Source organism: Pempheris klunzingeri, chromosome 1 (genome assembly GCF_042242105.1).
Source record: "Pempheris klunzingeri isolate RE-2024b chromosome 1, fPemKlu1.hap1, whole genome shotgun sequence".
NCBI lineage: Eukaryota > Metazoa > Chordata > Actinopteri > Acropomatiformes > Pempheridae > Pempheris > Pempheris klunzingeri.
The window spans coordinates 19,706,744-19,728,711 of NC_092012.1; the positions used below are offsets into that span (position 1 = coordinate 19,706,744).

The 21,968-nt window shown below is 42.9% G+C and overlaps 1 protein-coding gene across 1 annotated transcript; it reads right to left on the reverse strand.

Annotated features, from left to right (window-relative positions):
* Nucleotides 1–662: 662 nt before the first annotated feature.
* Nucleotides 663–21,714, reverse strand: ahctf1 (AT hook containing transcription factor 1). The gene is made up of 40 exons (XM_070841112.1): nt 21,528–21,714; nt 18,993–19,119; nt 18,319–18,469; nt 18,061–18,163; nt 17,664–17,844; nt 17,141–17,348; nt 16,682–16,798; nt 16,496–16,580; nt 16,230–16,380; nt 15,811–15,943; nt 15,048–15,229; nt 14,851–14,912; nt 14,440–14,568; nt 14,208–14,298; nt 13,936–14,025; nt 13,462–13,602; nt 13,052–13,156; nt 12,612–12,708; nt 12,319–12,442; nt 12,139–12,195; nt 11,861–12,007; nt 11,452–11,642; nt 11,075–11,219; nt 10,811–10,942; nt 10,409–10,556; nt 9,951–10,101; nt 9,759–9,860; nt 8,543–8,687; nt 8,126–8,341; nt 7,325–8,000; nt 6,999–7,178; nt 6,661–6,766; nt 6,057–6,178; nt 5,637–5,935; nt 3,377–5,377; nt 2,868–3,114; nt 2,558–2,719; nt 2,371–2,468; nt 1,968–2,056; nt 663–1,869 (listed from the first exon to the last, which is right to left on the reverse strand). Exons 2-40 carry the CDS (start codon nt 19,111–19,113, stop codon nt 1,671–1,673), a joined length of 7,884 nt encoding a protein of 2,627 aa, XP_070697213.1. The 5' UTR covers nt 19,114–19,119; nt 21,528–21,714; the 3' UTR covers nt 663–1,670.
* Nucleotides 21,715–21,968: the final 254 nt, after the last annotated feature.

Sequence of the window (21,968 nt, forward strand, 5' to 3'; positions counted from 1 at the left end):
TGTGACCCCAAGTGCTTGAGTCTAAATAAAAGCAGAGGCAACAGCGTGTAGTAGAGGCTGCTGTAGACTGAAATGAAATATTAACAAGCAGCATGACTAGTGATGGGTTATTTAAAAGAGGTCACGATCATCAGCATTTAATATATGAAGAAATGCTATGCTTCTGCAATGCTTTACTTTCTTTGATGGTGAAGTAGAGCAGTGGAGATAAAGCCGGTTTCACTTTCAACTTGTCTACAACCATAAATGATTAAAGAGCCCCGGGAAACAGGAGTCAAGTTTTAACAGGGTGGTTACACATTTAAGTCAACATTTCAGTGACCTTCTCTAAAACCAAGCTTCACCCTCACAGCTTCAGTTCTGATATCAACCATAACCTGACCTTAGATTTAAAGGATTCCTTTTCAAACTGGAAGCTGATGAAGTTTGATCTGATATCTGAGGCGCCAACAGGATGAGGTCTCAGCTATTTGTGAAGGATAATTAGAGGCTTGTAGTTTCTTTCAGCGGTTCACTGCACACCTCAGACACACAGAAAGAAAAAAGGCTTTGTGGGTCCAGTCACTCCATCCACCTAGCAAACTAACAAACACATGCACCCAAGGCAGTAAAATGACTTGAGACAATCATTCAACACCAGAGGTAGAGAAGTATTCAAGCTTTACCATATTTATCAAAGAGCAGTCATCAAAAATAAGACATTCTACATACATTCATCAGAAAATAGCCTATTGTGTCAGATGGTGGTTGCCATAAATTTAAACAAGCCTATGAACATTTACCGAAACAACTGAACAAGTCCAAACCGCTGTGCAAGTCTTTTTTGTTTCTTTCACACTATACAACATCCCCATGATGTTAAAAAAAAAAAAAGTCCAAATCTGATGGCAATAGTGTACAAGTCTGTGCCTCTTTCACAGAAAATCCCCCAAATCAATTGAAATTTTAAGACTATGGCATAGGCAGTCTGATAAGATGATCAAATGCATTCCAGACACTTAAAACTTCAAAATGAACATAATTCTTTAGGATTTATTTATTAACTTTATTTGGAACATAGCAAAAAACTATATACAAATTTATCAGTAGAAATCTTTTGTCTCCACTGGGTTGGGTGCTTTTCTTCTTAAATAGAAAAAACAGCAGGCCTCGAAATCTTAAAAATAAACACCAAAAGAAATTAAAATACAAGAGAATGTAAATAAAACCTCTTCATCAGAGGCAGGTTCAGTTCAGTCTCTCTGGTTTGGTTAACGGGAGCTTCTAATAACCGACTGATTGCTTTCCCTTATTCCATTCTGTCCCCAGAGAATTAAGCGGATTACGAGGAGCGGCGCAAAATGTCCAACACAAAATGGTCACAGATACAATATCAAGTGAAGTCGAGTTAGTACGAGCGGAACATGTAAACTCCAAAAATATAGTCCTCTCTCACACCGCTGTCCATCAGTGTGTTTTGTCCCAAAAATATATTTTCATGCCTACATTGCTTTTATTTTATTGTCTTACAGGGAATTCCGTCTACAAAGACGGCCGCAGTGTTGTGAGGCATTTGAGGAAATAGAACCATCATGAGTTTATGCATCCATGTTTGTTTGACAGCTTCTGAGTGGGTTCAGATCTTCTGGTGGCTGTCTGAGGTTCACTGGTTAAAACCACCACCAACCTCCTTAGAGCTTCTTCCTCCGCGTGACGGGTTTTGTGAAAACAGTGTCCATTATGCGTTTGCGTCGAAGGTTCATGCTCGAGGTTGGGGCCTCTCCATCCTTAATCCTCTTAAGTGCTCGCGGGCCTGGATCAGCTGGACTGGGCGGGGGCGAGATCAGGTCCACCTCAGCTACAGGAGGAGGCTCAGAGACTGCTTTGGATCTGGAGGGGGAGGAAGAAAGAAAACTTGTGATTTAGTGACAGTCATACAAAAAATTCTTCTGGTCCATACAGTATTTCTTAGGGAAACAGGATCTTACTTGGCTGTTCGTTTGCCTGTTTTTCTGGTCTTGGACACACCCGCTGCTTTCTCCACTTCCACATGATCTTCTTCTGAAGCCATTTCATCCTGAAGTAAAAAGAAAAAGGCAAACATTAGAATGATGAAAATGCTTTTCAAAGTCATCTCGTTCATTATTTCTCCTTGGGGGGGATGGGGGGTGAGACGTGGCTCGATAAGCCTCTGTCATTCCTGTCTCCTAAAAAGTCTGCTAACAGACAGAAAACAGCTGCATGAGCACAAATAGAGAGTTAAGAAAATGTACCTAGCTGATGGGATTCCATGTTGGAAGAACCGACATACAGACTAATGATTTCAGGTTAAAAATGCAAACTCGGCCTCCTCCATAATAAAAGTGTAAAGCCCATAACAGAAGCACTTACATGAGGAGCAACAGAAACGTCTTTGACAACTCTTCTCCTGCTGCGAGTGACAGGCGCCTCAGACTCTTCGCTGGGCCCGGGGGACTCTGCTCTGCTAGCTGCCAAGCAGACACAGCACGGGGTTTAAAACCAGCATGGAAAAATGGGTGTATGGACGCACAGGTAAACAGACACATAGCACACTCACCTCTTGTTCTTCGGCGAGAGGGGGAGTAGATGAACGAAAGCTCGCCTGGACTAGACTCGTCGTCTTCAGCTTCCTTCACAGGAAGCTGTGAGTGCACCTCCTCCGCTGAGGACTTCGTACTCCTCTTGCTGCTTCTTACCATCTTTGTGACGACCACTCGTCCTGTGTAAGAGTTTACGTGTTTATACAATGAAGCTTTATTTTACAGCAGATAGATAAAATGTTGTGTAAATGACGTGTTATGATCAACAGATTACAGGACTGTGTGTATTGTTCATTACAATGAGTAAACGTCAGAGCGTCATACTACCTTCCTGCTTCTCTTCCTCATCCTTCAGTCTCTTGATGAGGGCGTCTGCGACAGGGGTTTCAGAATTCACTTCCAGCGGTGAGTCCAGCAAGGGATGGTCTTCCTCTGGGTGATCCCAGAGTTTGCTTCTTGTCGGCCGACGGGAGTTTGTGTGGCCAGCGTTAGTGTTAAGTTCAGGCTCAAGTAGAACTTCATCTTTTTCTTTTATGGTTTCAGGAACTGCCTCTCCTCTCATCTTCCTTGCACTCTGAGGAAGTGACACAGGAACCAGTTTCACCTGTGCATGTTAAATGTCATCAATGATCAACAGTGGATGGAATGGCTTTGCCAACATGTAATATGGAATAACATGTAATGGATGAAATGGGTGAAACGGACAGTAATTTGATGAATATTCGACAAACAACTGTCCATAAAATGACTGACAAACATTCTCTTATCTGCCAAAGTTTGAGCTTACTCAGAAAACACAACTTTAAAAAAAGAAGAAGACATGTTTGAGTTCTTACTTGTGGATAAAGATTTATGGTCATCTTTTTGGACTGTCGAGTCGTCCTGCCAGGGCTGGAAAGTTGCTGTTTTTTGTTCTCTTCCTCCTCCTCCTCGTCTTCCAGGAGGGCCGGCTGCGTTTCTGATGATTCTGCCTTAGTTTTCCTGGAGCTGCGTTTGACAGGGGATGCAAAGACCTCCTCCTGGTCCTTCTCACCTTTCAAGATCTCTAACGGTCTCGACACCATCTCAATGCTAGTATGTATCCTTCTGCTGGACCTCCTTGGAGTGTTTCCCTGAGTGCTCCTGCTTTTGGCCTGTGTGGGGGTCTTGGAGCTGGTTCGTCGAGTGACCTTTGCATCTGTAACCTCATCTGCAGGCACCTCCTCACTCTCACTCTGGGTCCGTTGGCTTGCCCTTGTTGAAGTGGCCCTCTGGGAAACCACTTTGGAGGCTGATGCAACTGTGGTATCATTATCCATGGCCTCTCCCTCTTCCACCTCGACTTGAGGAGGCTCGGGCTGAGCGTTGCGAGTACTTCTCCGAGGTGTGCTAGCTCGGACTTGGACATCTTTGTTTTGTTTACTTTTTCTAGGTGTGCGACCAGGCGAGGCAGGGACCACGGTGCTCGTTTCTGCCTCCTCTACTTTCTCATCCTCCTGTGGCTCCTCTGCTTCCTCGGAGAGGGGAGAGATGAAGGTAACTCTCCGCCCTCTCGTGGTCCTCCGTGTTGGGGTGGCAGGAGCTTTCTTTTTCCTCTGAGAAGTGGGGGCCTCTGGCACAGGTTGTTCCTCTGGCTCACTATTTGTCTGCGTCACAGGCTTCTCTTCCTCAATTTCTTCATGTTGTCTATGTCTTCCCCTTGTTCTGTCTTCTGTTTCTGTCTGAATTTCTTCCCCGTTATCTTCTTCTGGCTCTGCTAAGGCTTTATGGTCCTGTTGTTTCTCCTCCACAACAGTCTCTGTCTCCGTCTCTGCGATGTCTGCCATCTCTGTGTCCATATTTACAGGCCCATTCTCCTCAGGCTTGTCCTGGTGGTCCTCAGGCTTGTCCTGGTCCTCAAGCTTGTCCTGGTCCTCAAGCTTGTCCTGGTGGTCCTCAGGCTCGTCCTGGTGGTCCTCAGGCTCGTCCTGGTGGCCCTCAGGCTCGTCCTGGTGGCCCTCAGGCTCGTCCTGGTGGCCCTCAGGCTCGTCCTGGTGGCCCTCAGGCTCGTCCTGGTGGTCCTCAGGCTTGTCCTGGTACTCAAGCTTGTCCTGGTACTCAGCAGGTGCTGGTTTTTCCTCCTCTTCTCCCATCTCCTCCTCAGCAGCATTCTCTGCTTTAGAGTCTTTATCATCCACATCTGCTGGGAGTTCTCCCTCAGGAGGTGGCTCAGAGGCTGGAAAACCTGCAGGTTCTTCAGCCATCATTCCTAACTCTGCATCTCTCTCTTCTTCAGCATCCTCAGTTTCATGGTTTGCCTCATTTTCTTCAGTCTGTAGGTCAGCTTGGTCAGCAAGTTGTTCAAGTTCTGACTCTGCTGATCCATCTACCTCAGTTTTATCCAAACTGTCCATCTCTTTCCTCTGATCCTCTTCAGAGGCTTCTCCAGACAGGAGAGGATCCTGATCGTCTGTGCCCAAAAGAATAACCTCAGGTTTGGCCTCAGGTTCATCACTAGCCTCCGCAGCTGGAGACAGGGTGGGAGGGTCGGAGGATTGCCCATCATCCTCCATGGGAAGCGTGTCTGCGTCTTTATCCCCGTCCTCGTCCACATCCAGCATCAGAGAGAAGCCACTGTGGGTTTGAGACCTCGGGTCATCTGGCACAACGGTTTGCTGAAGCTCAGGAAGTTCAAGCTGAGAACTAGCAACCAGTCCGTCCTGTCCTTCCATTAGCTCCAAGGGTACCAGGAGAGTGGTGGAGGGTTTGAGCTCCATGTATGATGATCCTTGCTCTTCATCCTCCTCTGCTTCCTGCCCTCCTTCATCTGCCCCGAGTCTCACCATCACCACCTCGCCCTCCATGTCCTCCTCTACCATCTGTATTGCAAATGCACATAAGAAGTTATTTGATTAATCAACAAATTGCAACCCAAAAAAAAAAAAAGAAAAAAAAAATCAAGATTTAGTCTATAAAAATGAGAACGTATTAAAATGTTCCAGAATCCAAGGTGACATCTTCAGATGGAGTAAAATAAAATATAAAACCATGAAAAATAGTAAATAATTACATTAAAAAGGAGCTGGAATCAGAGTTTTGAATTGGATTAGCTGACTAATCATTTCAGCTGTTTGTTACCTTCATCTCTGCTCCGGGTGTGATGAGAGAGAACTCTGCAGCCTCCTGCTCTGACAGACTTGGCAGAAAGTGTGTGTGTGTCTGCTGGACAAAGACTGGACTGGGTTGGAGGGGTGGTAGCCTCCCATTACCCTGCACCTCCTCAATGATCTCCACCTCACTACCAGAGTCCTCCTCCTCCTCCTCCTCCTCCTCTTCTTCCTCCTCCTCTTCCTCAGACTCATCCTCATCATCTTCTTCTTCCTCCTCCTCTGACGCAGGGCTAGAAAGCTCCTCGCTGTCATTTACACTTACAACAGCTAGGAGATGAACAGAAGGTGGAGGAAAAGTAAGCGCAGGTGTGTGGGATAATGAGTAAAAACAGCAGTGTAACAGTGACAGCGGTGGTGTTAAAGTGCATGTGTGTGCAATCTCTCTCACAGTGGGAGTCTGTGCCAGTTGGCTCAGAGGATGTCACAGAGGCAGTAGATTTTTGGCTGGTGAACACTGGAGGAGCTTCAGCAGCTGCCTGCTCCTTCTCTTCTACCTCACCGAGTGACTCACTGGGAGAAAGCAGAATAGAACCGAAAGGGCCAGTCAATGACAAACAGGGCTACACAACATTTTCAGCGAATAGCCACACATCTAGTGGTATGGTAAAAGTATAATCATTGGCAAATTCTCTGGGAGAATAGAAAACAGACTGTGTCCTACATTATATTTTCACCTGAAACCATTACACTAATTCACATCAGTGACTGATTTCTCAAGATCTACAAACTCTGGGATCCTAAAGATTCCTCGATCACTGAAAAAATAAATCCTGCTGTCAAAAGACACTTTGCTGAAAGTTTCAACCATTAAAGAACAAACTGCTAATCTTTGCAACATGTAACTTAGCGTTACAATTCAAGTGTTTTCATTAAATTACACACCTCCAAGATATGAATTAAAATAAAGGTTTTTGAGAGCAATTCACTTTACAACAACAGACAAAGAAATCTTGACATTAACATCAAATTTTTAAACAGAAAAGGGCTCATACCTGCTGAAGGATATCTGAGTCTGTGATGCGTTGTGGATTCCCGAGCGGGTGAGCGGAGGAGACAGATCACCGCCGAATAGGTGTCTCTGTACAAACTCTGTCAGATCTGTCAGACAATACAGATAAATCACCTACTGTAGTATCACGTCAATCATCATAACCTTGGCATGGTTGGGTAATGTCACGTTTCAACCTACACTGATAAGAGTTTCAGAAAAGCAACGTGTATTCACAGTACCTACTTTAAAGTTATACCTTTTACCTTCAGTGTTGCGTATATGTTGGCTAACTATATCCTCTAACTTTTTACAGTATAAATGCATTAATTAAGGATGGACCTGTTGATTGTTCCAGCTCCTCTTCTGGTTCATATGTGGGTTCAGATGGTTTCAGAGCATCAACAAACTCTGTGAATTCAGTTGCATCTGACTGGACGTCCTGTTCCGTGGCTTCCGCTGGTTGGTCCTGAGATTCAACCTCAGCGCCGGAGTCAGTGCTCTCAGTCACCTGATTACAAACTAGTGGCAGACAAAATGTGACAAGTGACATTTTACACACCTTTTATTTCTAAAAATTCAAATATCAGTAGTAGTTGCGTAAAGCAACCCACCTCTAACAACAACTTTTGGTGAAGCATAAAGATCAAATTCTGCAAAAGAGTTACCTTGAATATGACTAGACACGTCCTCTTGGTCATCAGTTGGAGCTTCTTCTTCTTTGCTATTTGTCTCAACATCCTGTTCATCCTCCCTTTCAGGCTGAACTTCCTCTTCGTTTTTAAACTCATGTTCAAGTCCAATCTCCATCACCTCCTCAAATGTTTTGTCGTCCTTCACCTCCTCTTCCTCCCTCTCTACATCCTCTGATATCAGGAGAGGGGTTTCCTGAGCGGTTGATGAGGGCTGTTCCTCTGGTTCCTCCGCTTCAGTTAAATCCTTGATGTTTATCGTCACTACCTCCTCATCTATCTCTGTAGCTGCATGTCCCTCCTCTCCTTCCAGCTCTGCTGAAAGTGGTGCATCGTAGAACTCCAGAGTGGTGTCAGTGGAGCGGACAGACGCCTGGCTGGCGTCAAAGCTCAGGCTAAGTTGTGCCGTTTCTGCATCTGATGGTCTAGTCTCTGCAGCCACTTCATGGATGGAGGTTGACTCGCTCTCAAAGCATCTCAGCTGTGGTGAGGGAATACCCCCTTCTGGAGGCAAGAACTTTACATGAGGTTGTTCCTCCTCTTCGTCTCCATCCTCCTCCTCCCCAGCAGGCTGTGAGGACCAGGACTTACGTGTAGCCTTGGATAGGGTGGAGCCTCTGGTCAGCAAGCTAATCTCACTGTCTGCTGCCATCTAGAGTGGAAAACAATTTCAAAGAAGATTGGAAAAATGATTTTTAAAATTAATCTAATGTGCTTTTATGTGTGAGCTGGTTTCTCAGCATCTACACACCACTCCTTGCTAGAGCTCAGTCTTACCCCGTTAGTCCATCGGATGCTCTTCTCTGGTTCAGGAGATTCCGCCTCTTCGATGAAGGTGATGCGGCTCTCTTTGCTGCGGAGAGGGGGGGTGATGGAGCGTCCTGGTGAAGCAGAAGGGGTGGCGACGGGTGTGGGCCTCAGGCTGCTGCGCAGGATGGACTGGGGAGTGAAGGCTGAGAACACAGGACCAGAAGCAGCCAAGGCCCGGGCTCGCTGATGGAACCAAAACATGAAAATACCAAAATGCTCAATTATTAAGAAAATAACTGTATGCAAGCAACATTTATGCACAGATTGGACTTATTTGGATGTCCAGACAAGGATTAATTGTAATAAAATAGAATAGATTAAAATAAAATATCAATTTTTTTTGATTACATCAAAACAAATAAAATTCCACACTGGCCTTCTTACCTTGACCACCTGTGGTGTTTGTAGCAGACTGAATTCAGGGGCCTTGCTCGTGCTCTTTGGAGAAACCCAGGAGCTGGGAGGTCTGGGAGGGCTGAGAAGAGGGCGAGGGGTCTGACAGGAGGGGTGAACCACTAAGTCCATCAACCTGGGGTCACATTGAGGATGAGAAGGAATGCAAAACACCCATAACTTTAAGATGCCATTTTTTTTAAAAACAAAATTCTGGTGTGCATACTTGAAGCTCTTAATATACAGTGCTTAACAAATGTATTAGACCACCACCCAGTGTAAGGTGTTTGCCTCTGCTGCCCTAAATTAACAGTATTGCTGATTACCAAAATATTTTTTTAATTTCTGTAATGGTTAATCCACCAGTATGTGTAAGCTCTTTAATTGAAATGATGTATTTGAAATGATGCAAAAGGAATCTGGAGTAGTAGAACTGATGGACTGGGCAAGTCAAAGTCCAGACTTGAATCCTATCGAACAGATCTGGGATTTGTTGAATTAAAAAAAGAGATCACACACAAATTTAATCCAAAGCAAGTCTCTGGGAACAGCGAGGAACTAACTCAATAACAAAAGAGACAGTCGAAAAGTACATGAAAACAATCAGGGCCAAGGAGGTCAAACAAAATATTGAGATTTTTGGTTAAAATATGTGAATAAGGACTATTTAGTTGTTGAAGTTTGTTATTTGCTTAATAAATAATAATACAATGTTTAATTTGAATTTTGACAGATTTCTAAAATATTTGTGTTTTCTCGTTTTTATGACAGGTGGTCTGATACATTTGTTAAGCACTGTAAATATTAACATTAAAGTATTTGTTTCAAGTACAATGTACTACCAGCAACTTATGTATGTAGATGGAACTTTTGTAAGTATACAAAATGGAAAAAAAAAAAAAAAGCAAAAGCTTTCCTTGTTCCATGATATGGTTAAACACAGAGGTACTGTTACTGTGAGACTTAATTTGAAAAAAAATTAACATCAGTAGTGTATCAGTAGTGTGGAAAGTTTATTTATACCCTATAAGACGTGCTTTGCTCTGATGCTTAACCAAAGGTAATGATTTCAGAGATAATAACTGAGTTAATTGTGGTCTGGTTAAAATGTCCAAGTGCCAGAGGAGCAAATATGTTTCCTTTTCTGTTCAAACCAATATGCATGTCCGGCTTAGCTTGGGCTAACACGGAGCCCTAATGAAAGTACCTTGACTTTCGTTTAGAGGTCATGGTGATGGGAGTTCCTAGGAATGGATCAGGAAGGGCCATAGAGGAGGGCTTGGGGCTCTGAACGTCAGCCATCTTGGGGCTAAGAGAAACAAAATGTAAAAGTTAGAAAATAGTAATAAAAACAAAATACTAAAATAAAAAAAATGTAGTTTTAGTATTTTGTGCTCACCTCTTGGCTGGGGAGGACAGTGGAGTAGCTCCTTTGCCTAACCACACCTCCTCAATCTTAGTTAGGACATTGTTGATGAAGCCAGCTCTGGACATCACCTTCTCACTGGCAGAGCGCTTGGTGATGGTTGACAGCGGCTGCGGCCGAGCAACTGGAGAACAGTGTGTATAGATTTATTTCTATTCGATAAATAAAGCTTTTTAAGCTGCTCTTTGTTTTATTACTGTGCTTTTATTTTCATTCAATCCAGATGCATTGGTTGCAAGCATCAAATGAAAGCAGTGTGTAATATGGAGCCATATTTTGGAAAAATAACAAGACTGGAGCATACTGTGTAAGTGATTTATACAAATGAGAATGTTTCTATCAACATTTTGATACCTTTTCCCTGCTGTGAAAACATGTTACCACTGGGGTAAATTGTAACAGGCATGAATTCAATTTGACCAGATCTTTACCTTCTCTGTGGATGCCGTAGGGATGCTGGTAGGGCTTGGCTCTCTCCATCGCCAGTTTCCTCTGGACTCTGGGCAAAACCTTGCCATACTGATCCAATATAGAGTTCCTGGTGTTGGATCGTTCTTTAAGCTTTGGGTCTCTCTCATTCTAGAAACAAAGAAACAAGAGTAGGTGGTTATGAATCTCATGGGCTTCAAGTATCTGATATATCTATCTAAATAATCGCATAGTGGCAGAATATTCATGTTTGTATATTGGGGTTCACCGCTTCAATGTCTAAATGGATAGCAATTCATTAGTAAATCTGATTCTGAATACTCTAATACATATCACCTACTGTATATCAAGATAACGCTGTGATTATTAGTGTAATAATTTGTGTGTGTGTGTGTCAAACATACCACCAAGTTCATTTTGAGGCTGTGGTTGAGCTGCAGCGCAGGAATGTAGTTGGCCTGTTGAAGGTAATGAACCATCAGCAGTTCTCTATTCTGGAGACCCCCTGTACCCTGGAGAAACTTCTCCAAACATTCCTGAAACACAAACCCATGAAATATGAGTTTTAGGCATGGAATTCATAATCCAAACACACAAAGAAAGATTCATCTACAAGCAGAACAGTGAACGGTTAGGATTTTACAAACAATCTCTCATCTCTCCCCTACCTGCTCAGTGAGGCCCAGAGGCAGTTTGAGCAGCTCCTTGATGAGGCCCAGCTCCTGGCAGCTCTCATACAGGAAGCCAAGCAGCTCATCCATGTTAAGGCGATTAGAGTGCTGCCGCAGTAACGACCACGCCTCTATGAGACACCTAGAAAAAGGGTACACAGCCGAGTTGATAATGGTAGGATAAGACGTGAAAGTAAACTAATCAAACTGTGGCACTGGATTTCCAGAATGCTTGTTTCCTAAAACAAAGACATTTTCTTGTCCATTTTTCACAGCTGCAATACTTTGTCGTCAAGTATTATTGAGTGTGTGTTTATATTTAATGTTTCTACTGGTATTCTTGCACAAAGACAGACATCTCCCTTTGCTCTTACCGGTTGTGTAGCAGTACAGACAGGCAGAGTTTGGCTTGGGAGGTGGAGGAAATAGGGGGCTTTGTAACGTGGAAATATCGTAGTGCCACTGAGTGTTGGCCCTGGCACATCAGTGCTTGCAGAACGCGCTCATGCTGCCATTCAAACTGACACTGGGAGGCAGCTGGATGCAGGAGGAGCTCAAATGAACTCTGATCAGGATAAAAGGAGAAGGTTGTATCATAAAAGGAGTCACAAGAAGTTGTAATAGTTCATTAATGTTTACACTGTAGTTATTGGTTTCTACAAATACTGATTTTCTATTTCCCTTCAAATACAATAGGGCTCTTATACCTTGTACAACCTCTCTGTAACTAAGTTTACATCTTAGGAAATAAAAAGTCAGTCAAATGAATCAGTCTGTGTGTACCTGGTGGTCATGATGGTCCAGCAGCCAGAGGCCTTGCACTAGTTTTACCAGTCCAATAGGAATCGCAAAGGCTGTGGGGAATGACTCCACTGATGCCCCCTCCTTATTGGGGAAAGAGTACATGACATCCAGCAACAGATAAATCACCTGGGACAGCAGGTCAAGGTTCATACATGGATGAAAGAGGCCTAGAGGCCTACGCTTCATCTAGGTTATCACTGGGAGTTTAAGATTTTCTAGCATACTACACACAGGGGGATTATTCATTAAAAGGATACAATTGCATGTTTGGCAGCTTCATCAATGTTGTCCAGTAGATAAATGTCCAACAAGGCCTGTGGATCAATAATATAAAATCAATTCTTTGCACACTGTAAGAGCCACAGATGGAAGCGTGATTTGATAGAAAGGTGGTTACAAAATAAATGAATTTTTACATGCATAACTTCAATGCTTACATGCAACGTTGGTGGTGGGTAGTGCCCCGCCCCACCCTCATCTCTTTTCCACAGGTTGGTCAAGCGCTCACCACACTGGCCTACCAACCCGTCAATCATCAGGCAGTCTGCACACCACTTGCCCCTGAAAAGACGACAGGAGTGTCAGCATTAGATCAAATGGTTGTCTGCCATTTCAACATCTTATAGACTAAACAATTGATCAATAAGTAACTGAGATATTATTTGTGAAAATATTGGTTTGCTGCAGTACATATGTAAGATTTAACTGCTTTCAAGCAAATACTACTGACTTAGCCAGTCTGTTGAGCTCCTCTCTGCGTATAGTGTAATAGTTGCTGATGACTGAGTGAGTGTAGAAAGGCCTGGAGATCTGCAGAGCGTCGTAGTCTGCTGTGGACAGCAGTTACAACACATGGAGAGAAAAACAAAACAAATAAATTCAATACAGTGATATTTAAACCAGGAACCAGACAAATTTCTGCAAATTCTAATGAATATTTGTTTACAGCATCCATACTTACATTTAACAGGCTACAGCTATTGTGATTCCCCTATACTCTACATTGCACAACACCTCTAGTTTAAGAATATCTTAAAGGTCAATGGTGGCAGTGATCTCAAGATATTCAACCAGCTTTCAACTTGCTCACTCCCTGACTCTGAAAAAAATGTGTGCTGAGAAATCTTGGGTAAGGTTTCCCAAACCGTGTTTACTCCAGCAGTACTTTACCTGATCCTTCAGGCAGTAGACCGGTTCGACAGAACCAGAGCACCACCTGGGCGTACTTGGAAATCAGGCTGGACACCATGTTCTTGTTCATCAGACCCACCAGGCCTACGCAGCAAAAATACAACCAGAAATCAAATCAAAAACTACAAATGAGTTAAAACCGCAACACAACAGCTTCTTGGTTTCTAGATGTGGCTGATCAAAGGACAGTGCATTAAAGCTCAAAATATATCAAACTATAGAGCTGTGAGACACTCAATATTATCATTTCACTGGCAAGAGTGTTTCATTACAGTTTAGCATGAATGGTAATTAAAACGGTGTTTGTGTGCTGACTGAGCCACTTTCCACTGACATCACAGGGAAACATAACACTTGAACATGTGATTGAATCTGTGTGGGTACCGCACCTTTTTGTGTGAGCTCCTGAGCTTCACTGAGCAGACAGTGGAAGATGGTGCTGAGGTTACCGAGCAGTCTCTGGCTGTGCTGCAGCAGCTGCATGGTCTGAGGGTCTGTGAAGTTGGATGAGCTGTCAAACAGCGGTGCACCTGGGAAACACACACATGGCAGGAACACATACACAACATAAACGCATAAACTGAAACGGGAAATCTACATCTCTTGAATAATAAATAATTTTCAATATCAACACAAGGAAAGCATTTCCTATCTTTAGTAAGAAAGTAAGTAGTAAGTAATAATACTGTGCTGTTAATAATACTAGTCATGTCATCCACCTGAAGGGTTAATTCACCTTACAAACAAGTTATGCAAACATAGCTGATATAAAACAATTTTAAATGTATCCCTGGGTAGCTTTTTTTAACTTCTGGTCTGTCTAAACAACAATCTTTATAGTTCAGAATGACATTAAAACATACAGATGCCATCCAGCTCCTCCTTGGTCTGGACTACTTTGTTCCAGGCCCAGTCCAGGATGTAGCGCAGGTTCAGCGCAGAGCCTGGTTGTTCTGTTTAAGAGGGACAGAATCACCACCATTAATGTTGACTGCAGGGCTGGTGGCTGCAGCATGTATATGCAACGGCTGAGTAAAGAATTCAAGTGGTATGTGTTAGTACGTGGGTGGCTAAGTGGGTTTGGGCGAGCAGTTACAAAAACAATTTGACAGTTATTCTAAGTGTCACTCCTCACCTTCTGCAGTCCACTGCTTAATACAGCCAGTGATCAGTCCCAAAGAGCTGGTCTCCACCGCTGTGGACAAAATGGCATCCAGCTGTTCCTCCTAAAGGCCAACATTGAGTTACATGTCCAATTTACTATCAAAACTTCAGAATAATATTTAATTTTATTCTGTGTTTTGTTTTATATCACAGATTTTCTTTGGCTCTGGACACCAAGTTGTCAGCCAAGTATGTGTGTGTACCTGAGAGAGACTGGAGGCCTGGGTGTCAGCCAGGCGAGATGAGAGTAAGCCGGACATAAGGCAGCGAGAGTAGCTGGTGGAGATGATGTCACTGGAACAAGGAGCAGCTTTCTTCAAAAAGCTCAGGGTCTGATGTTAATAACAATGGTGAGGTGTTGTGAGGTGAAGCTTACTTTCCATTTAAAACATAAAACATCATCACATATTTAAATCATATGCTAAACCTTAGTGATTTAAAAAAAAAAAAAACAAGAACACACAAGGAACAGGCTATGTCTCTAATACTGAAAAAGCTTGTTTACATTTATATAGTCTCAGTCACATAATTACTTCTAATAATCTGCATTTGGATTTAATAAAATTAATAGGTAAGGTGAAAGTCTGTATGAAAAATGAACACAAGAAAATTACCTCTTTCTGATACCCAGAGCAGGTCAAGTGCACAATTCCAGAGTTGAGTAAGCAGGTAGCATCTGTAACATGAAGGGAAAAACACTAGCAAAGTCAATCAACCTTATTAGTGAAATGATCACAGACAAATTCCTAAGAAATTATGGTCCTTAAAAAAATTGTATCGAGATTGTTTTATATGCAGTGTCTACACCTACCAAAGTTATATGTGGTGGGGTTAAAGTACTGTTCTGGTGGGGGGCAGGTGAAGGGCAGGCCCCTGCTCAGGCTGCGATCGTGCACCACCACATCCAGGAGGACGTGTGCAGACACCATCTGCACCACCGGGTCCAGAGACCAAACTGCCAGGTAGGGACAGTTTTGCAGAGACTCACCCATTCTGACAACACACAAATGAAAAATGAAATGCTGTGTCACAGTGAATCAAAAAATCATTACAATTACCCCTGGAAAAGAGGACACAATGAGTAAGTCATTTCCTGCACTGTCATTTTGTCAAACCACCAACAAGGATCAGACAAACAACATCTACGCTTATCTATTATTCATGTCTCGTTCATAAACACAAAAATACTAAAATCATAAAAATTACACTTTTTATATGGTTTCATTAGTACCCAAAGTGTCTGCTTTCTGTGATCGCTCTACTTGAGTCATTAAGATGGTCAGTGATGGAGAAACTCTCATGCATATACATGTGATTCTTTTTATCATTATAATGTCTAGAGCCTTCTCTATCCATTTGAAATGAAAAATGGAATAGCTAATGCTATTCCATGTTCTTCAGTTATTATGAAATCTTAACTGGCCACCTTCACAGTCAAACACAGTGCATAATACTGGAAAGGGTTCCAGAAGATACAAAAAATACAGTTAAATGATCAGAAAGTTGAGAATTTATTTTCAATTTAAGAACCCAAGAATTCTCTTAAACAGTTGCAAAATCAGTCTCCGCTGTACCTTAAAGAGTCTGGCATTTGTGCATGGTACCAACGGTTGATGTCAAAAACCCCGATGTAGGTAGATGGAGTTCCCTGACCATAGGCCTTCACTTGCCAGCTGAAGATAGACACACTGGTGTCTGGAGACGCAACTGAAAATGAGAATTGTGGGTGAAGAAAATAAATACAGGTAAGAAATAAGAGGGGGTGTAGATACAGTATAGAACACGAGAGACAAAGGGTATGACTGTTCCCCATTATGCCACAGAAAACGGTTCAATCACAGCACACAATGGTAGTTTTAAGATTCCATTTCTCTACTACAACAACACTGTCTATCAAAGCACTAAAATGTGACTGAAAATGTGACAAGCTGCACTAATTAGTTCCCTACATACTCATGTCTTCCCAAAGTGGTCTCAGCGGAAGCAGGCTAACCTTCATTCATGCTGTCATCCCTGTCAGGATGGGTTCTGAACTTCTCGATGGTCTGGCAACTCAGCAGGCGGGTGTTGGTGGCCTGCGCCCTGAGAGGAAAAGCTGTGCCACTTAGCTCCTGACTGTAGCGCTCCTCACAGTACTCCAGACCCTGAGTGACAAAGTTAAAGAGAATAAACCAAAGGAGGTAAAAAAAAAAAAAAGATTTGCTGGGACTGACACATGTCCAGCACTGTAAAGAACTTTAATTATCTTAACCTACAGACCTCATAGAGGATCTTCCCAGAGACTAGACACTTCCTTTCACTGAAGGCCAGCTGAAGCAGGCGGAGGCTGACCATATCTCCCTCGCTGTATGGGAGTGAGAGGATAAAGGCAGAGGAAAAATAAGAGCTGGGAAACAAAAAAATACCCGACTTTGCCTGAATGGAGAACTTCTATGCTAGACTTACAGGTCCTGAGAAGACTGGACAGCCCAGAGGTAGCAACAGTTCCTGGGGTCATTTTCTGGCTCCTGGAAGGTGAACGTATGCACGGGCACCCTGCCACCCTCTAACTGGGAGTGGTATCTATGCATGAAAAATTATACAAAATACACATGTACAGTGATTTGAAGAATGTTGAAACAAGAGTTTTATCAGTGGCATAAGATTACATTACAGCTGCATTTTAAATGCAAAAAAAGCACAGACTCTTGTAATGTCTTCCTACTCTGTGCATTTTCAACTACTGTTGATAACACAAGTAAAGTTGTTTCGGTCATGTGAGCAAAATGACATTTCTATATTGAGAGTACTACATGACATATGGTAATGGGCTTATTTCAAAAGGAAATGCTATCGTGGATTGAAACCCACACATCCTCCCCATTTTCACAAAACATGGAAGTCAGAAGAAATGCAAAGACTCACTCCTTCTTTAGAGCTTTCATGTTCCACAGCTGTAAGTATCCATCAGAAAATCCCACTGCCAGCTGGTTGGTCCTGGAGATGTACTGCAGAGCTGTGGCTCTGACTCCACTGGGTGCATTCAACTGGAGACAAAGATGTCTTCCCTGTCTGGTGCTGACTTCTCTGAGCCTGGGGATCTCTGCAGGAGCTTTGGTCACTACCTGCAGATCTGAGAAACAAAGAATAAATATAAAAAGAGATGTTTTAGAAAGAGATATAACATCTAACATGAAGGAGGGGAAATAATACAAGCTCTCTTTTACTATTTACTAAAGAGGAGAGGTGTCTAGAATGAATCAGTAGGTATCAGCATATAACCACGTTTTTTCCAAAACGTGTAATAAATTTTGCATTTTACAAAATAAGGGAAACTGATAACTCTTAACCTTATTTAGAAGAGGAGGAATTAAGTTTGTAGGGGATGGAGGGCAAACACAATGAACATGCACATAAAGCATGCACACACAAATGAACGCATCCTCACCTGAAGCCTCCAGTTCGCTCTGGCTGCAGGACAGGTCGTCGAGACAGAGGTCCACTAGCAGAACATGACCGAGATCAGTTACCACAGCAGCAATGCCAAAGAACCAGCGCAGGCTCTGGTGAAGATGCTGGGTTGAAGTGCTTGCTCCGCCATAACTCACTAACGGCTCAATAGCTGAAATCTACACAACAGAGAGGGTTGAAAGAAGAAGAAAAAAAAACAGTCGATGTTCAAGTTGTGATGAACAGAGCAAGCTTTTAGTATGCAAAACTCTGCTCAGACATTTTGTGTATTCTAATGACTCAATCAATCAATGGTAGAAATGTTGCCTCAAACCAGTGCCCCTCCATGATTTTAGCATTTAGATTGAACACATAAGACTCCACCATCAACTCACCCTGCCTGGTATGACCACAGCTTTGACCACCCTTGACAGTCCCAAGTCATAAAGACACAGCACGCTGCCCTCCGCTTCCTCCAAACCAACCAGCAATCCAGATCTAATAAAATAAAGCAGTAAGGATACGCATGTGATTCTGATTGTCGTCTATTGCTCTTCGCAAGTTTTAATTGTGGTTAGTAGTTTACTCTTTCCAGTGATCAAGAGCTACATCAAAGAGTAATAAAGGGATGGATATTGAGACAAAGCTCAGACCTTTTGAGCCAGCTGAAGTCCCTGGCAGCTAGGATAGTGGGCGGGTGCTCGCCTCCACCACTGAAGCAGTATGCAGACAGTCGCTCTCCTGTCACTGCATGGACAACCTCCAGATGGGGGCCACAGGCCAGCCAGCCCAGCCCACTGCGACCTTCACACACAGACAAGGAAATGAAAGGTTAGGGGGTTAAGACCTTGACTATCACAGCACTAGGTTCCATTTTTAAGAATTAAACAACGATTAAATGATCAAACAGTGCTCTGCAGCCAGTTGTATGAGCTGCAGAGCACTAAGAGCAGAACAGAGCTGCTAAGTAAATGTTTGAAACTACAGTTTCACTTTTGTAGTGATCACTTTCTCATTGGACAGGTGCTCCACGAAAAATGAATTTTGTTAACTATGAATTAGCAACACATTAATCCCAGATGTTAGACGGAGACAAAACAATGATAGTGAAGAGATTTGTTAGAATCCTTTTCTTAATAATTCTTAGACAAATCTAAAGATGTCTCAGCTGTTTCTACTGCTTTAAGTAAAAATGATGAGTGAGTCATGTTCCCCACCTGGGTGTTAGAAATACTCCAGTGAGAGTTAAACCTTTGATTTGTTACAGAGGGTGGAAGGAAGAAAATATCCATTTACCGAAATCATGGGTCAGTAAAAACAGGCTTACCAACAGTGAACTTCCCATGTAGGACAGAGTCTAAGGTGATCTCATCCTCCCCCAGAGCATCTGTAGTCACTCCTGGGAAAGGCAGCAGACTGCTGGTGACTTGGGCAGCCAGGTCATGCATTGTTCACTGTATGAACAACAACACAGGACATTCAGTATGTTAGACACAGCACTTAGTCCATTTACCCTTCACCAATATGTACCAAAAAGCACTGCAAAATTATTGCTAAATATTATTGCTGACAAATATCATTTTATTTTGTCAGTCCTGCCCTTGATACAATCTCCCCAATTAAACATCAACAAGTCAAAGTAAAATGACACCTTGTGAAACACTCTTTCTAAAGCCCTCCTACTCCATTAATCCACTTCAGGCTTTATCTGCTCAGCGCGGTTATACAGTACAAAAGAGGTCTTTCTTTCAGTCCACAGTTGCACCCCCAGTTGTCAGGAAATGTACTGTCAGCAAACCTGCCAACAACTGGTGCTGCAACTCAATTTGCATTCAAACCTACACCAAATGACATGCTGTTAGACATGTGTTCTGATTAAGTGTCAGAGTAAAGCAACGCTTAAGTCATTGGTCAAAGAATCCCCTGAATTGACCTTAGAGGAAAAAAAAAACCTACTCCAGACAAACTGACAACACCAATACATTTTCAATGTATAGGCCTAGAACAACAAAACAAGTAAAACATAACTGTACAGGGAAAAGAGACTCAGTCAGTGGCACCGTTAGGAGTTCCCTTTCAAAGACCTAAACAAAAAAAATTTCACTTTTCACAGGTCTTTAGTGAAAGATCCACAAATCCATCAAGACCCAAAGAATTTGGACTGACCTGCCTGCCTATATCTTAAACTCACAAAATTACTATCATATGAAAATGTGTTCAAAGTTTTTTAGAAATACATTTACATATGTGATGTCTATACCACTGGTATTTGAATGATAAGGTTTTACCTTGTGTTGATTTCTGATTACCCTTATTATTACCATTATTGACCCAAGTCTGTAAATGTTTCTGCTGTACCTTTGTTTTGTGCTTTGTTAATGCACCAGTGCTCCAACTAGATTATATTATCTGCAGCAGTGTGGTGCGTTCAAGGCCAACTCAATCTAAATGAAAATTTGCCAGTCAATTTCACAGTGTGCAAAACTGGGAACAATACTGCCCCCAATGACCATAATGGAAAACACAGTGGATTCAAGTGAAATCCCGCGCAACAAGCCTGTCACTACGCAGCCACATGCCACGGCGTGAGGTTTGACATGTAGATGTGTTACAACAATCACCACCTAAACAAGCCCAATTTATGCTCATTAAGGCATCGCCACGTCGTTACAGACTGCAGGCAGAGACAAAGATTTCATATGAAGAAATAAGATGAATCAAACAACAAAATCAGCTTCACTGAACAGGTCTAGAGCTCACATGTGACTGCCCTCAAAATGTAACACTCACAACGTGTTTTGAACCCAAAACAACATGCAAATGTTATCGTCAAACGTATGAGGGAAGGTTTAATTAGACGTTATAGATATTTAATGGTCAGTTAACGGGCTAATGTTAGCTCGTTAGTTAGCATATGAGAGCATTGATTAGCTTCGCCCGCCGCAGTAGTTAGCGTTCAGTTAGCTTGACAGAATGTAAACAAACAAACGATCGCTTTCTTTGTACAATGTAATAACACAGTGCTATTAAACACAGCCCACAGTGACTACATATCAAATATATGATCATGTTATTTGGTGTTGAATAGGGACTGCTTTACACACTTTCCCCTGCACATTAGCTGGTTGCCCAGTTAGCTTGCAAGGTCACGCAGGATTACAGTGTATCCGAGTTCACCGTTAAAGTTAGGCTAGCTAACCTAGCTGTAAGCATACATGAGCTTTAGAGGTGTCAAGTTATTTCACGTTGTCACTGCTGTTCAGTTATCGGACTTGTGCTAAAACGAACTGACTACAACAGTGATCAACATCTACTCTTAAAGTTCGTTTAATTATCTAAAACAAACTAGCTAAAACAAAATCAGGGTGGCTAGCTGGTCTAGCCTGAGTCGCTACTTTCGCTAACGTAAGCTACAGCGATTGCTGGCGTTAATGTTAATGCAGTAAAGCAGTGTGTGCGTTGGTTTTTCCGTGACCCACTTTAGGGCTAACAACCGGGAGTAACGTTAATACTTTACCAGCGCCAACACCATTCTATAGACTTGTCTATACTTGAACGTGGAGAATTAGCTAGCTTGGGTACAGGTAGTTTAGTGGTCTTGCTTTAGCTGCAACAGTGCAACGTAATATAACGTTAGAATAGTCCGGCAATACGAAACTAACTAGCTTGTAGCTACTGGCAACATCCCGCTAACCCACAGTGGGTCTTCGTCAGCGATAAATCCCGTTCTTAATGTAAACCCTCCTGAGAATTTAGCTAGCATGAGCGAGTTTAGTGAGCTAGCCCAGTTAGCTCTCCCAACTACGCTGGAAAACGTGATGCAATGTGCAGCTAGCTGCTACCAACGTTAACGGTACACTACCTGTCCGACGTTGACGGCTTTATCACAGCCACAAATGTTATGTTTTCTTTGACGAATCTCCCGATTTCTTCTCTCCTCTGTCATAATCCGCTCCTTTGAAAAGTACAACTCACACAGAGGGCTTCAGTTGGGTGTCACACACGAGATGCTCCCTCTGACTTCAGGCTTCAACACCTCAAAGCGCCATTTCCACTGTTGGAGAGTGCTCCGTGCACTGCTTCCTCGGTGGTGGTGACTCTGGCAGAGCAGGCGCAGCGGCGGCATACTGCTGCCCCCCTCGGTGTGGGCTGAGTTTGTGCGTAAACACATCAGTTATTTTGGGGGCTGAACATTTGAACTTGCCACATCTGCTACTCTCAATGCTACTTTCCCACGATCACTTGCCAGAGTGGACCTGCACATGTCGGCCTCTGGTTTATATCAATACTGGCTCATAATCAG

Coding starts and splice junctions, on each gene's coding strand:
- ahctf1 (XM_070841112.1), bottom strand. CDS start 19,113: ATGCATGACCTGGCTGCCCAAGTCACCAGCAGTCTGCTGCCTTTCCCA. Junction 13,157..13,461: donor TCAGGAGCTCACACAAAAAG/GTGCGGTACCCA, acceptor TTTGCTGCGTAG/GCCTGGTGGGTCTGATGAAC. Junction 2,720..2,867: donor TGAGGAAGAGAAGCAGGAAG/GTAGTATGACGC, acceptor ACTCTTACACAG/GACGAGTGGTCGTCACAAAG.